We start from the raw sequence: 17,005 nt of genomic DNA, 5'->3' as shown, positions 1-17,005 counted from the left end.
TTTTGTTATTCCAGATCTAATAATATTTTAAAATAAGCTTTGAGTAATTTTAGATTTATAGAAAAGTTACAAGGTGTTGGGAATTTCACAATATCCTATCCTTAGATTCTCCTCTTAATATTTTCATTAGGATAGTACATTTATTAGGACTAAGCAACTGAAACTGGTACCAATTACTGGGGGGATTTGTTGGGACCATGCCCAGCAGTGTCCTGGAGCCCTCCCTATTTAGTGCTTTTGTGTTCCTCCTCTTAGCAGTGCTCACTCAGGGGACCATGTGGCATGCTGGGCATCAAACCTAGGCCTTCAGCATGCAAAGAATATGTTCACCTTTGAGCTATGTTTCTAACCATAGTACTTATTTCTAATTGAGGTATGTACTTAATTTTGATTTTCCCCAAGTTTTTACATAATACCTTATTATAACTTTTATGTCTACACTAATTGTAATATATAAAGGAATAGTCTGGTCCACTGTACCTTGAAATTATCTAGATGCTTCTTAGAAAACATTCTGGAGCTCCAGGGCAATAGTATAGGGGATAAGGTGCTTGCTTTGCACGTAGCTGACCTGGGTTACCTCCCTGGAACCATGTCTGATCGCTCAAGGAGTGATCCTTGGGCACAAGGCCAGGATGAAGCTGCAGGGTTCAGTCCCTAGCACTGCACAGTTCTCTGAGCTCTGAGTCAGGAGTAGCCCCTAAGTTCCTTGATGTTTGGCTTCCAAACAAAGCAGTAAGAGCGCAGATAAACCCAGATTGTTAAACATCACTCTCAGAGTTCCTTGATCTAGAGCCTGAGAATTTGTCTAGGCTTAAAACAAGAGTAGAAATCTTAAAAACTCACAGATTTTCTTTTAAGCAGTACACCAAACAATTTTTTTTCTTTTGCTTTTTGGGTCACATCCAGCAATGCACAGGGGTTACTCCTGTCTCTGCACTCAGGAATTACTTCTGGCGGTTCTGGGGGACCATAAGGGATGCTGGAATTGAACCCGAGTTGGCCGTGTGCAAGGCAAACTCCCTACCTGCTGTCCTATTTATTGCTCCAGCCCCAAACAAAATATTATTTTTTAAAAAGTCCCTGATTACAAAGAATGCCTTTTAACTTTAGAAAAAAATTAGATTTACAGGTAAAATGAAAAAAAAAAAAAGAGAGCACTCCTATTATCCTCCTTCACCCCAATTCATTACCCATCATTCCATCTTATTTCCCTCAGTACTACACGCATAGCTAAGAAATGGGAAGTAGTCTGCTCTGGTCATCTGTTCCATGTTTGGTGTGGGTCAGTTCACCTGGTTCCCCTTCAGCCCTTCTCCAGGGGGAGCTCTGTCTGACCCGGTGCAGGGTGTTGTCGTGTCTCCCCAGCCCTCTCTGCTGTGTCACAGAGAATCTCAGTCTGGTTTTGCCCTGGCCCTGGCAGGCCTCAGGGCAGTAACCCTATGTCACACAGGTCCTGGGACGCACTGCATTTTCTCTTATGTCTCCTTTCAGGATTAGATGGGGTGGGTGTTGAATGTTGGGGATGAATAGCACAGGTGTGGAGCACCCCCCACCCCCACCCCGTGCTAGTGGGCACCCGTGATGTTGCCTTTCAGCTGGAGATCACCTGGTCCACCCCTGTGGAGCTCGGGGCCCTGCAAAGCTGTGCCTTACTGTGCTCAGAGCATCTCATGGTGCTGGTGCCGGGGATCATGCTTCTGGGCATGCACCCTAACCACTGCTCTCTCTCGGGCGTCCTGAAGCTAATGGGGCATATGCCAGTGCAGATGCAGTGACCTGGGGAAACACTGAGATGACTTCAGTTGTCTACTCTGTGCACATGCCCACACGCAGCGGAAAGCTCCTGCCTGGGCAACATGAGCGCTGCTAGATTCGGGCCTCTATTCTAGGATTTTTCAGAAATATTTTAACCATACCTAATAAATAAGGTGACATTTAAGAGGTTAGTGTTTGAAAGAAACTTTATTGTACTTCGGCCTCTGTGTGTGTGTGTGTGTGTGTGTGTGTGTGTGTGTGTCTGTGTCTGTGTCTGTGTATATATATATATAAACACATAAACAAATATTAAGTAACTATAGTTAATTATAACTATAAAAGATGCTATTTGCTTTTATGTCTTTCCAGTCTCTGAAAATTAGCCTTGTGAGATTTATATTTGTATTAAGAATGACTTATGAGGCAGTTTGGATCAAGGCACTTGCTCAGTTTGTTGCTTTTTTGTGACAAGGCTTAAGCTCTTTGGGAGACATTACCTAACTTGAAACTAGTTGGCTCAGATTTAAATCTTTAAATCCCAGCTTAAAATACTGCTGTTCTCTCTTAAGATGTCATTTAAGCCTTTTAAGATTTGTTGGTGTTATGTGAAATGTAGTATCAGTAATAATTCCTAATCTTTAGTTGTTTTAAAGATTTTTACTGGTGTGATGACATCATAAATAGTAAAATCCTGTGCAACCACAGGTGATGATTATTTTTATTATATTGCTTTATTTTTTTGTTTGGGGTTCACACCTGATGGTGCCTCAGGACTTACTCCTGGCTCTGCACTCAGGAATCACTGCTGGTGGGTTCACAGGGCCATATGGAGTACCAAGGATTGAACCCAGATTGGCTACATGCAAGATTAACCACTGTACTATCTTTTGGATCCCTGATTTTTATTATTAATTTAAGTTGTGGTATCTCAGAACTCAAATTCTTCAGAAAGAAGTCAAAAATTCTACTTGGTGACATGATTTTTTTTTTTAACATCCAAAAGATAGCAAAATGAACTTGGAAAGTCATGTGAAAGCAAATTTCTTTAAATGTTAATAAAGTCTAGTGCATCTTTTAAATATTAATAATAAATATTAAGGCTCTAGATGACTTAGACTTTTATATTAATCAAATTAATGACCATTTAAAAATGAAACTTTGTCTAGTTAATGAGAGTCACATTGTGGTACAAGCATTGAGGCTAAATACAATGTCGAAGTTCACATTTGCCGATTGCGCTCGGTTTGATGCCCTGATTCATGATGTGTTTCCTGGAATCAACTTTAAAGAAGTAGAATATGAGGAACTGAGCACTGCATTAAAGCAAGTCTTTGAGGAGGCCAATTATGAAATCATCCCCAATCAGGTAACTGTTGAGCTTGTTTCACAGTCTTTTGCTTAATTAATTCCCTATTAACTTAGCTTTTACTTTCATCTTCATCTCATTCAGGAAACACTTCCTTGATCTTCCAAGTCCAGATTAGTTGCCCTTGTTATGTGCTTTTATTAATCTTGTTTAATTAATGTACTTTTCTTTGGTTATTGATTCTTCCATGCCAGATAGCGATTTCCATGAAAGATGGGGTTCGTGTTCATTTTTCCTCACCATTTTTTTTCTTGTCTCTCTAGAACCAGGCATATAATTCATTATCTATATTTTTGATCAATTATTTATATTTTTGACAATTGATTATATATTATTTAGTTTTAATTTTTACATTCTTTGGGGAAATTCTTTTTATGTAGCACAAATACATGTAGAATGAACATTTTGACCTAAAAAAATTTTTTTTTGAGATAGGATATAAATGACTGAATTAGTAAGTGAATAAAATACTGAATGAATAAGTGAAGAAAGTAAAAACATTGATTGATAAATTAAAATTTATACTTGTCTATTAAATTATACTTGTTTATTAAAAAACCTGACTTTTTCTCTTTTTTTGTTATAAACACTGAATTTAAACATCACATTATAAAGCTTTATTTAGTTATTACTTCACTTAAGATTTTATCTTTCATTGAGTAAATCAAAGCTTAATTTGCATGTTTGTGACCAAGCACTATAAACCATTATGTGAACATTGCATGTTTGTGACCAAGCACTATAAACCATTATGTGAACATGTTTCTTTTTCGCTAGATTAAGAAGGCTTTAGAGTTGTATGAACAGTTATGCCAGAGGATGGGCGTCGTTATTGTTGGTCCAAGTGGTGCTGGAAAATCAACTTTGTGGAGAATGTTAAGGGCAGCCCTTTGTAAAACTGGCAAAGTGGTAAAACAATACACTATGAATCCCAAAGCTATGCCCAGACATCAGTTACTAGGTCATATTGACATGGATACCAGGGAATGGTCTGATGGCGTCTTGACAAACAGTGCTCGGCAAGTCGTTCGAGAACCTCAAGGTTGGTTGGATTCTTTGGATGAATTGTTTTACCTGATCCTTTGTATCTGTAATGCTATAGCAGGTGTCATACATGGCTGTAAATTCCTTGTAATGATGTACGAAATATAATGCTTTGGAGAGGCTCAAGCATGCTGCCATTTTGACGTTGAGGCTATAGTATCTTTTAGAAGTTCAGAGTAAGTAGGTTAATTGACAAAAGTCATCACAAGTTTGCTCAATTGATATTATAAACCCTTATGTATAAGCAAAGTGACAAATTCCTACTGGAGTTAAAAATTGGTGTGTATGTGAACATTTAGCTCATCAGTTTGAATAGTATCTTGAATAATTTTGGAACTTTCAAGTTGTAAAACAGTAGAATTCCAGGTCTAAATTTTTTGACATGGCCTAAAGAGAGGCCAGAGAAGACTCTATTTTTTTATACCGTGATTTAACTTAATTAATCTTTTAGATACTAATTCTATACCAGTGAGTCAAATACCATGGGAGGGATTTTCAATGCAGTCTCTTCCATTTCAGTGAGCTAATAGTATAAGACCATATTTAGCTACCTTTTAATCTCGAATTTTGTTCGTATTTAACCCTTTTTTAACCATTTCAATGGTCCAAGTACAACTTGAAACCACTCTTACTTAGGGAGGATGTATTGACAAATATTTGTCTGTGGAACTTGTGTAGTGATTCCTTTGAAACCACTTTTTGCATATCAAAGAAATATGATGACTTTGAGTTCCTTATATAGAGAGTTAAAATGTGGGTATCCTGATATTTCTAAAAGGGACCTTTATAGCAAGCATTTACACATTTTTTTTTATAACACAGTAGAAAGCAGAGCTCTGAAGAATATCTCACAGAATTCTGAGGATAGAAATACCAAGATCTAGCACACTTTATTTTCTTTTAGTAAGATTACCAATTCTGTATGTTCAGAGATATGTAGAACATTGTCACCTTGTATACTACTGAGACTTTTGTCATCTAAGTTAGAAATGCCTGTGGGTTCTTCTGTACATTTGTAATAGTGTGATGTGAAATATTCACTTGTTCAGCTCTTTTTCTTTCTATTCAGCTTTTAGAATGCAATGCTTTTGGAAATCACCTCTAAGGAATTCTAGATAGATTTGTATCCTGCATTTTAAGTTATTATTGCTATGTATTTGTCTCCACTTTTTTGTTTTGAAAACAGATGTCAGCTCCTGGATAATCTGTGATGGTGATATCGACCCTGAGTGGATCGAGTCTCTGAACTCTGTTCTGGATGATAATCGGCTCCTCACTATGCCCAGTGGAGAGAGGATTCAGTTTGGTCCAAATGTGAACTTTGTATTTGAAACTCATGATTTAAGCTGTGCCTCACCAGCCACGATATCTAGAATGGGAATGATCTTTCTTAGGTGATTTGCGTTGGCGTTTCATAATTCCGGGTGGCGTAACTGTGCCGCTAATCTGCTTAGTTGCTGTTAGCGTTGCTGTGATGACCTGAGGTTATGTCCACGCTGGGCTGTGGCAGGCACATGGCCTTGGTGCTCCTGCGGCTGCCACTCCTCTAGTGTGCTAACTCACATGCTTCTGCAGCATTCTTCCTGGCTGGGGTTGGGGGACACACAGTTTTGCAGGGCTTGCTGGGGTGGTGCCCCTTCATGGTGCCATTTATACAGTGGTCTAGCTGAGAGAGCAGGGTTGCCAGGCCTGCACTGATCTTGGTGGGCCGTGGGGGCTGAACTCCTGAGCAGGCATTCCCATGGCCCACGGTCTGTCACAGCTGTTCCTCCAGGCTGAGAGCTTTGGTGCGTGTAGGGTCGAATTTAGGAAGCTGGTTTTCAGTAAGGGCCAAGGGCTAAAGCATTCCTTTGTATCTTCAATGCTGGGGTCTTGTTGAAATGAAACTTTTGTCCAGCGGATGGGGGAGGGAGTTGGAATTTCGTGTTTCTAACAGGCAAACCAAACTTTGCGTGGGAAGGGCCAGACCACTGTTTGGCTAACCCTGTATTATATTGTTCATTAATTTAACAAAATAGTACTAGGACTGGAGACACTGGATAGGGATTATCCTACCCTTGCTGACCCCAGTTCCATCCTAGACCTGGCACCACATATGGAGCCTTGAGCACAGAGCCAGAACACACACACACACACAGATGAAATTAACTTACTTTATTTTACAAAAGTTAAATATGTACATACGCATTTTTGTGTATATAGAAATATATATGTACATACATGTAAGAGTAAACTCATATTAGCAGCTCAAATATATGTGCAGGATAATATATATTGGATCTGCAATTTATTTTGAAAGTAAATAATTTCTTTCTTATTCTGCATTTGATCTATTTCAGTGATGAAGAGACAGATGTGAACTCTCTGATAAAATCTTGGCTGAGGAATCAGCCTTCTAAATATAGGCATAATCTTGAAAACTGGATTGGAGATTACTTTGAAAAGGCATTGCAGTGGGTCCTAAAGCAGGTGAGTTTACTGTGGTATATCATAATCATTTAATTGAAAACTAGAGCGATGAGCACAATGTTTATATATTGCGGCTTTTTTAGGGAAGCTCTGTTAGAATATGAGATGGGGGGCCGGAGAGGTAGTACAGGAGTTCAGGTGCTTGCCTTGCATGCAGCTGACCCAGGTTTGCTGAGCACAGAGCCAGGAGGAAGCCCTGAGAACTGTCCGATGAGGCCCAACAAACAAACACACAAACAAAAATCATCAAAATTCTAGTTAGAGACTCAACTCTAAATGGACTTTCAGGGATGGAACTTGGGGTCTTTCCCCGAGTGCTTAGAAAGAGAAGCAGAGCCCGGCCCTCTGGGCCTTCCCTGCTCTGTCCCACCACTCACAACTTGCCTTGGGATTTAATTTGTCAGAAAGAGAAATGAACTTTTGTTTTATTAATTTGTTTGGAGGAGTTCATAATGTTAATTTATTCATTTATTTTGTGGGTGGGTGGGGGGTTGGGCCATAATCAGAAGTTCTTAGAGGCTTCTCCCTGCTTGGTGCTCAGGGCATGCAGTGCCAGGGAGCAAACCAAAGTTGGCTGCATATGAAGGCAAGCACTTGAACCCTTGGACTCTCTCCAGCCCCAAACTGTTCTTTTGAAACCACTGCTTATTGATTGCCATTTTGGAAATATCTATGCATGTCTATGTGAAGGTTCTAGCACTGGCATCTTAGAAATATGTAATTGTGTTTTGTTAATTCAAATTTTTATGGTTTGTATGTATAAACTGAGTGAAAGCTAAACTCACCTACAATTTTATCAGCGGGATAAACTTAAAGATGATGCTTAAAAAGTTATGTGAATATCAGTATGGTTGCAGTTGTACTAGCTAATGTTTGCTTTTTGTCTGTACTTGAATTTTAATCCACAGAATGACTATGTGGTAGAAACAAGTTTGGTTGGTACAGTGATGAATGGTTTGTCACATCTACATGGCTGCAAAGATCATGACCAGTTTATTATTAATCTCATAAGGGGACTTGGTGGAAATTTGAACATGAAATCACGTCTGGAATTCACCAAAGAGGTAGAGCATCTTTAGAGCTACTATTTAGTCAGCATTTTACTTTCATTTTCATAGGTTCTTAGCTATCAGAATAGTGATTTGTAACTTAAAAAATTTATAATTATGCATTTAGTTTCATCATATATAGTGTACTTTATTTTTCTTGAATTTGGTTATTATAATGAACTCTAATTCAAGAATGTATGAATATATAAAAATTTCATGAAATAATGTTTAATAAATTACATTTGGACATAATCTTTTTATTGGACAGTTTTGAAGTTAGTGATTTGACTGAAAATAGTCATTTCATTCATTCAGATACCTTTTTTTTTATTTTTTTGCTTTTTGGGTCACATCTGGCAATGCACAGGGGTTACTCCTGGCTCTGCACTCAGGAATTACTCCTGGCAGTGCTCAGGGGACCATATGGGATGCTGGGAATCGAACCTGGGTCGGCCACATGCAAGGCAAACACCCTACCCGCTGTGCTATCGCTCCAGCCCCGAAAGCCCTTTTCTTTTAATTGAATTACTGTGAGATGGACCCTAACAAAGCTGTTCATGGTTAGGTTTCAGTCATACAGTGTTCGAACACCCATCCCTTTACCAGTGTCCATTTCCCAGCACCAGTGTCCTCAGGTTCCCTCCCATCACCCCCATCCCACACCCCCTGCCTGTCTCTATGGTAGGCATATTTCTTCTCTCTCTCTCTGTCATTGAGATCCTCTTAGTCTATGTGAACTATTTTTCTTAAACTAAGGGATTCACTTTGGGACCTTTATTTTGAAGTAATAATTTTTCACACATTCTTTGATGAGCACGGAAAACTTCCCCAAACTTTGCCTCTTAAGGTTTTTAATTGGGCGAGAGAATCTCCTCCGGACTCTCACAGACCACTGGACACCTACTACGATGCCAGTCAAGGACGGTTGGCATCTTATACGCTGAAGAAGCCGGAAAACCTGACTGCAGATGATTTCAGTAACAGCCAAACTCTTCCAGTTATCCAGACTCCTGACATGCAGCGAGGTCTAGACTATGTCAAGCCTTGGTTAAAAGCCGATACGAAACAGCCCTTTATTCTTGTCGGCCCAGAAGGATGTGGCAAAGGGTAAGAGAAACGGTTGGTTAGGGTGTATGTTAAGGATTTATGCTTCCCTTCCATCTTGAAAGGATATAATAACCTTTGTCATTCTCTTTTCTTAAAGAAGCGATAGCATTTTCTTGATGAAGTCTTGTCATTGGCACTAATTTTCAGAATAGTATGGCCTAAGAGAAGAATGTGCTCTTTTTCCCTGTTAGATTATGTGTTTTCTAATGTAACAGAAATATGAGAAGTTGCTCTAAAATGAATCCATATATAGTCAGAATAAAATAGGACCATTTTAATTTTACTTTTATTTTTTTATTGAATCTCCATAGAGCATTACAAAATTGTTCATGCTTGCGTTTTAGTCATAGTGTTCCAACACCCATCCATTGTGTAATTTTCTAGCTCCAGTGTCCCCAGTTTTCCTCCCACCATTCAAGCCACCCCAGCCTGCCTCTATAATAGCCACCTCTCTTTTCTCTCTCTTTATCTTATTTTAGGCATTATGGTTTGTGATAGAGATGCTGAAAGATTATCATATATAACCCCTTACCTGCTTTCAACACTTAGTTCTTGTCCAGAGTGAGAATTTCCAACTAATCTTGTCATAATGGATCCTCCTATATCTCCACTGCCCTCCATCTCCCACACCATTGACCAACCATTGACTAGTCCTGTCTTGTTTTCCCTGGCCTTGGATATTAGTTTCATACTAAAGCAGGGAAATTTTATATAGAATAACAAATTACAGTTTATATTAGTTCTAAAAATTTAAAATCGAGAAGTTAGCTGAATAAAAAACAACCCTTTTCTGTGAAATTTGGCCTAAATACAGTTTAGTGAAATACTGAGATAAATACTGAATTTAGAGAAACGAATACTGTAGAATACAGTATACAGTTTCACTGAATACTGTTTCTCACTAAATACAGTGTTTAGTAAATACAGTTTCTGGAAATGAAGGAAACATGGAAGTATTATTTTTATCTTTATAGTAGCACTGTAGCACTGTCATCCCATTGTTCATCAATTTGCTCGAGCTACTTAGAAATCTTCCTTAAAATTTTTTTTCCTTCCTTAAAATCTTTAACTTAGAGAAATCCATTCTTAATCAAACTAAATTATTTCGGTTAGCTTTGACTTTTATTTTTGAAAGAACTTTCAATTCATCAACGTTGGATTTTTTTTGTCTATGAATTCCAAAATTACCTGGCAAATTTTGGAAACCATATCCATATCTACCATTTTCTCCTTCACTGTGATCACTTGAAATTTAGAAACTGAAATTGTTAGAGAAGAGTGATTCTCTATTGACTGTGAAGCTATTTCCCTGATCTTGTTCTTAAGTGCGATGTTGCCCCCCCCCCCATCACAGGATGCTGCTCAGGTTTGCCTTCTCCCAGCTGCGCTCCACACAAATCGCCACCATCCACTGCAGCGCCCAGACCACGTCTCGGCATCTCCTGCAGAAGCTGAGCCAGACCTGCATGGTGATCAGCACCAACACTGGCCGCGTGTACAGGCCCAGAGACTGTGAGAGACTAGTTTTGTACTTAAAGGACATTAACCTGCCTAAACTGGATAAGTGGGGGACCAGTACATTGGTCGCATTCCTGCAACAGGTAAATATGATCGTTTGACATAGTTTGACGTTATTGGAAACAATTTCATTATCTTTTCCTTCAGAGAGAAAATCTGCTTGCTTTCTTCAGGGCATCTTTTTCTGGGATATGTCATGGAAAATAAACCAAAAAAATCTGGAAATCGATCGCATTCCAGGGTTACCTCTTGGCTCTTCCCGCTTTCAGAAGTTATACTCACATAATCCATGAGAGCCAGAGTGAAAACAGCCTTTACTGCTGCTTATTCCAAAAAATGGAGAGAAGAACAGAACAGGCCGTAGTGCTTGGATGGGGGAAGTTTTTGCTCCAGCTTTTAGGAATTCATTCCTGACAGCTCTTCACTTTCTCTGCCAATGAGGTTTTGTGACTCATTGGTCCCTTCTTCCTAGTAAAGACTCAGCAGTGTGGAAGTTTCTTTATGTGATTCATATCACATTACAAACTCTGAACTCTTCAGAATGCATCAGGATAGCATAGATTCAAGCTTAGTTTTAACTGAAGAATAAAGTGGAATATTTAGAGAAGAAATATTGTTTCTTGAATTTTTTCACTTTCATAATTAACTGGTGGATCTTTATATTTCTGGTCTATCATCTGTATTTTAATACTTGATAGAAAAACATTTTTAAATGAATACACTTTGGCTAATATTAATTTAATGTAGACTCAATTAGTACTATTTTTAAAATATAAAACATTAATTAAGGTATATTTTAACCTTAAATTCTTGAGTTTAATAGGACATAATGATTGCATTTGAAAACAGTAAGATTTTATGTAAAAAAAGTCATGATTAGAATACTGTAGCATTAGCCACTTTAAATACGTTTATGTTCAAATAGGTATTGACATATCAAGGATTTTATGATGAAAATTTGGAATGGGTTGGTTTAGAAAATATTCAAATCGTGGCTTCGATGTCAGCTGGGGGAAGACTGGGAAGACATAAGCTCACCACGAGATTTACTTCTATTGTTCGTCTTTGTGCTGTAGAGTATGTATCTTTGTTTTAATTTTTTTAACTTATAGACAATATCCCATGTTTTTGCATTTTATTAATAGTCTCTATTACTGATGTATCCTCAAAATATAGTTAAACAGTGGTCAAAACTTAAGCTCTGATACTATTTGTCCATTTCTTCCCCAAAGTATAAGCAATAATTTAGGATGATGTTGGCTATAATTATAAACATCTTGTATATTGGAAATATGTAAAGAAATGAAGGAACTGACATATTTTTTCTAAAATGTCAATTATCAGTAATCTGAATGGTAGTTTTCAGATTTCAATGCTATATAGCTTTCAAAAATCAAAACTATTATAAAATTTTATGAAGATATTAGAGAATAGATATGGACAAGGTAGAGATTTTATATTATTTTATTGGTCACTTTTTTTTTTTTTTTTGCTTTTTGGGTCACACCTGGCGATGCACAGGGGCCACTCCTGGCTCTGCACTCAGGAATCACCCCTGGTGGTGCTCAGGGGACCATATGGGATGCTGGGATTCGAACCCGGGTCGGCCGCGTGCAAGGCAAACGCCCTACCCGCTGTGCTATTGCTCCAGCTCCTATTGGTCATTATTTTAGTGATGATAGAGTTAATCCTAATACATTCATCTCTGTGGACTTATTACAGGGTCTCTTAAATATTATGGTTATGGTATTCCTCCATTATATTTTTCTTTATAAAATGTTTTTATTCTTGTCTGCTAATTACATTACTGTTTTGGTTTGTTTGGGTTTGGGGCCACTACCTGGTGATATTCAGGGCTTACTGCAGGCACAGCACTCAAGGATCATTCCTAGAAGGACTCAGGGGACCATATGCCGTGCTGGAGCAATAGCACAGTGGATAGGGTGCTTGTCTTACCTGGGGCCGACTCTGGAATGATCCCCAGTATCACTTTTGGTCCCCTCAGTACTTCCAGGGGATGACTCTTGAGCACTGCAGAGAAAGCTCCTGAGCATCTCTGGGGCTCCAACACCTGTTCCCCTTCAAATATTAGCCTGGTCTTAAACAAATAGGTTGATTTTGTTCTTTATATTCTGCTTTGTAATTCTGATATGGATTACTCATATATGTTTAGGTTCTACTTAATTCAAATTACTTATTTTTGCTTAAGTAAACATTTTCTTTTGTCCCTTTCTAAAGATCAGTGTTTTTTAAAATTACTATGTTTTTATGTAACTTCATTGAATATTCTGTTAGGTCTCTATTATCTGTTACCAAATACAGATAATGGGTATATAGTTCACATTTTTTTTTTGTTTTTTATGGTCCCCGGACATAGCAGCAGTCACCAATAGCCAGACCAAGACTGGGTGGGATTAGATGGACACGTTTACTACGTGCCATCTAGACTGAAGTAAGTCAGTCGCATGTAGGCCTGATGTCAGTGTGAAACAGGACTGCACAAGAGTACGGAGGCCTGGGCTGGGAATCTCAGGGGTCCTTCCAGAGACAGATAGCAGATGATTTTTATGATAGGTTTCTATTATCTGTATTTGGTAAAGGATAATAAAGACCTAATTTGGTTATAATAAGAATAGGGTTCTTGAGCCTTAGCCTCTGGGTAAGTCTAGGAGATAACTCAGTCTCAAAGCAACAGAGTTGGAAAGTATTCCTCTGACTTAACCTTAAAATTAAGAATATTATTTTATTTAAAGTTTCTTCTTCCTTCTAATGCCTTTTTCAGTTATCCAGAAAGAGAACAATTACAGACAATCTATGGAGCATATTTGGAGCCAGTTTTACATAAAAATTTGAAGAATCATCCTATCTGGGGTTCTACATCAAAAATATATCTCTTGGCAGGATCTATGGTACAGGTGTATGAACAGGTACATATGTATGTGCTATCTGCTTGCTGGTTTTAGTTTCTTGGTATCACTCCCGGAGGACTGCCTTTACCACTTTATCTATGAGGAAAGGTCCAGGGTGTCTTCCTTGTGAAATGGAGGAGAAGCTTGCAAATGAGTGTTAAGGGCATCTTCTTTCCAAGTCTGATCCCTGGGATGGAAAGATGATCTCTTGTTCTTTGCACATGTATATTCTGGTGAGGGACAATGGCATGTAAATATTAAAGTAGCATGATAAGTTCGGTCATGAACAATGAACCCAAGTTATAAAGATAGCGTAGGAAGAGAGAAGATATATGTGGTAGTTGTTAAGAGGAGCTAAGCATTTATCTGAGTTTTGAAAACTGAATACAAATTTATAGGATGCCTGAAGGGGAAAAAAGCTATTCGTCAGTAAAGTGGGTAAAGTTATGGATGTTTGTAGAAGACTTTTTTCTTCATGGTATTGGAGGAGAAATAGGTAAAGATAAGTTAGAAAGTGAGGAATTCATTTTCCTAAATTATTTCAAATGTAAAGTGATCAAGACTAGGATAAGAATAGTGGCTCTATGAAATAGAGAGAAAGCAGTTGGCTTTGGTTATATATTGAAGAGAGGCTCTTTGATTTATTCAAAGCTCAGTGATTTCTTGAACATAAAATAGCTCTGTCATCCCACTCCTAGAAAGTGGGTCTTTCCCAGACCCCTTTGAATAAAGCTGTTAGTTTTCTTTCAATTCCTGTATTTAGAAGGACTTTTTGACCTTTTTATTTTAACAACCTTTGAAAATATATTAGCGTTTATGAACCTTCATTATATGTTCTTAATGCAGACAATAATAATATAAAGGACAACAAAGGAAAGAGTTTATTATAATGCAGATAAACATTGGCAATTCATGCCAATCAAGCAACTGAAAATTTTGTAATATATTAGCACATATTACACTATAAATGCAGGAAGCTCTATCAGGAAGTGTATAGATCATGCACTGCATTTCTTTTTCAGGTGCGGACCAAATTTACAGTTGATGACTACAGCCATTATTTCTTTACTCCTTGCATTCTTACCCAGTGGGTTCTTGGCTTATTCAGATATGATTTAGAAGGAGGTAAATCTTGCTTTCATGATTTCAAATCTTTATCTTTCTTTATACATCATAGTGTGGTTTATTTTGTGGTATGTTTATGCTGCATGTTATATTTGTAAAAGATGTGCTAGATGAATGTAATTTATTCTAATACAAATAAATAAGTGAATAATGATTTTAAATTAATAATTATTTAAAAATTGATGTTAAATTTAAACATAAAATTAATTTATTTGGTTTCCTCACCCAAATATTTATGATTATTAGTATTAAGACTTGATTTTGTGAAAATGAGATTATTATTCTTTGTAGCAAAAGCATGTGTAATATGCTTTGGGTGTTATGTTTTTATTGATTTAGAGATAATTGTGTTTGGTATATCCATTGACTAAAAATTTGCCAACTTATTAACAAAATTAACTGTTCTCTTTTTTCTTACATTTGTCTGATGCCAAAATTATGGTATGTAGACCCTTATTTTCTAATACTATGTAGAAATATACCATTAACAAATAACTTGAATTTTATTACAATTAAAAAAGTTTTTTCTTTTAGGATCTGCAAATCATCCACTAGATTATGTGCTAGAGATTGTAGCCTATGAAGCAAGGCGCTTATTTCGTGATAAAATTGTTGGTGCAAAGGAACTTCATTTATTCGACAGCATTTTGACATCGGTGTTTCAGGGAGACTGGGGCTCAACCATCCTGGACAATATGGCAGGTGTGTGGTTAGGGAATTGTTAGATGGTTGTTATGACAGTCAGTTTATTTTTCTCATGGTTAACCACATTTTCATACTCTTAAGCAAATAAAAGTTTGGATGATTTGGCTTTGACTTCGCCACTGGGGGCCACTGGTGAGCTTGGCAGTTACTCCCAGTATGGCATATGGCCACTGCTCAAACAGGTACTTTTGGGACTGGGAAGTGCCAGGATTCAAACCTGGGGCTCTTACATACAAAGCCTGTGCTCAACTCTTGACCATCCCCTAGACCCCAAACTGGATAATTTTGACATCATTTATGCTACAGGGGGCTGCTCTGTCTTTTTTAAAAAACATATTTCAATAATTATTTTCCATTCAAAATGTAATGATAATAGTCTTAGGGAAAAAATGATCAGACCATAGTGCTTTGCATTTACAATTCAGAATTGTACTTTTCTGTAGGATTTTGGCTAAAGAATTTTCAAAATAACTGCATATATGTATGTATGTAAAATGTAAAGATCATTAAGAAAAGCCACATCTGCTTAAAATGAATCTGTTCCTCTTGCTTAATAAGGAACATCACAATTTATCAGAACTTACTTAAATATTGTCTTGTTACTAGTCTCTCTCTTTTTTTTTTTTGCTTTTTGGGTCACACCTGGCAATGCACAGGTGTTACTCCTGGCTTTTCACTCAGGAAATTACTCCTGGCAGTGTTCAAGGGACCATATGGGATGCTGGGAATTGAACCCAGGTCAGCTGCATTCAAGGCAACGCTATACTATTGCTATACTATTGCTCCAGCCCCCAGACTACTAGTCTCATTCTTTGCTGAGATAAAGGATAGTGCCATACATCCACCGCAGCTGGACTGCATTTCTATTTTACTGCTTAATAGGCCCTTCACATTCTTTTGGTGGGGAACCTCCCTACTGGTACTGAGGAGGTCTGGGGGATCCAAACAGGCCTTTTTCGAGCACAAGGACCCTAGGGTGCAATGCCAGAATCCTGTAGTGCTGGCCTATCACAGCCCCCCCCCCCGCCCCAACTTGCATTTTGAAAAAGAATTGTGGGTATGATGCTTGCAGTATGAAAATCTTGGTGAAATGATCTTTGACAGAAAAGTATAATACGAATACATTTTTTATTAGCTTTCAGGCTATGAAATGAGTTTCTAATGTTTTAGGAGCATTAGGCTAGGTTTCAAAGATAAATTTCATATAACCCATCCATAGTATATTTCTCAGATCTGATACTGATCTTCAGGGCTGTCATTACATAAACCAAAGAGACTCTTGACATTGAGAGGGACATTGAAAGTGATAGACACAAACTCCCTGGGTGTCTTTTGTGTTTGGGAATCATAGGATGAGTTCAGGAGCACCTAAGTAGGATGAAGTGCCCTGAGACGCCTGAGGTGTGTGTCATTATAGCCTGTAGATTTCATGGCTTACTATGCAATCACTTTAGTTTTTAAGTTGTGTAATCTTTCTCAGTCTGAAAATGATCTTGCAAAAAATGTGGCATATCTTTTGGACATTAGATATCAGTGTCTTACTGGCTGAGTTGATCTAGTTTCTCAGGAGTCATAGCTTTCAGAATCTCCTGTGCAGGGTGCAATACATTATACGTGTCATCTCTTTCCTCTTGGGGAGGAGGATTTTGTTTGGACTAATTGAAATATTTAGCATTTATTGATACTTCCATTATAAACAGCACATATCAAACTACAAAAAAAAATCTTTGATGTTCCAGACAGTTTTTATGTCACCTGGGGAGCCCGACACAATGCAGCAGGAAGGGCACTCCCAGGACAGCCATTGCCTCCCCATGGAAAACCACTTGGCAAACTCAGCTCTGCAGACCTCAAGGATGTTATTACAAAGGTATAATATCAGTCACAGCTTTGAATTGGGATTTGGTAATGTGAAAAATCGTGGTCATGTAAAAAAAATTAATTTCAAGTCTTTA

The 17,005-nt window shown here is 37.8% G+C and overlaps 1 protein-coding gene across 2 annotated transcripts in view; it reads left to right on the top strand.

Annotated features, from left to right (window-relative positions):
• The window catches only part of DYNC2H1 (dynein cytoplasmic 2 heavy chain 1), a 153,837-nt gene that overhangs the window by 50,907 nt on the left and 85,925 nt on the right, over window positions 1-17,005 (top strand). For both annotated transcript variants that reach the window (XM_055131929.1, XM_004605157.2), the window contains exons 37-48: window positions 2,925-3,124; window positions 3,902-4,166; window positions 5,355-5,562; window positions 6,508-6,637; window positions 7,546-7,701; window positions 8,534-8,793; window positions 10,148-10,394; window positions 11,237-11,388; window positions 13,094-13,238; window positions 14,243-14,345; window positions 14,880-15,047; window positions 16,790-16,920. In XM_055131929.1, coding sequence (XP_054987904.1) covers window positions 2,925-3,124; window positions 3,902-4,166; window positions 5,355-5,562; window positions 6,508-6,637; window positions 7,546-7,701; window positions 8,534-8,793; window positions 10,148-10,394; window positions 11,237-11,388; window positions 13,094-13,238; window positions 14,243-14,345; window positions 14,880-15,047; window positions 16,790-16,920 — 2,165 coding nt within the window. The remainder of the gene's footprint in view (window positions 1-2,924; window positions 3,125-3,901; window positions 4,167-5,354; window positions 5,563-6,507; window positions 6,638-7,545; window positions 7,702-8,533; window positions 8,794-10,147; window positions 10,395-11,236; window positions 11,389-13,093; window positions 13,239-14,242; window positions 14,346-14,879; window positions 15,048-16,789; window positions 16,921-17,005) is intronic.

The sequence above is a fragment of the Sorex araneus genome, chromosome 3, assembly GCF_027595985.1.
Source record: "Sorex araneus isolate mSorAra2 chromosome 3, mSorAra2.pri, whole genome shotgun sequence".
In the NCBI taxonomy this organism is placed as follows: domain Eukaryota; kingdom Metazoa; phylum Chordata; class Mammalia; order Eulipotyphla; family Soricidae; genus Sorex; species Sorex araneus.
The sequence above is the reverse complement of the archived record's forward strand: the minus strand, read 5'-3'. Positions and strand labels throughout refer to the sequence as shown.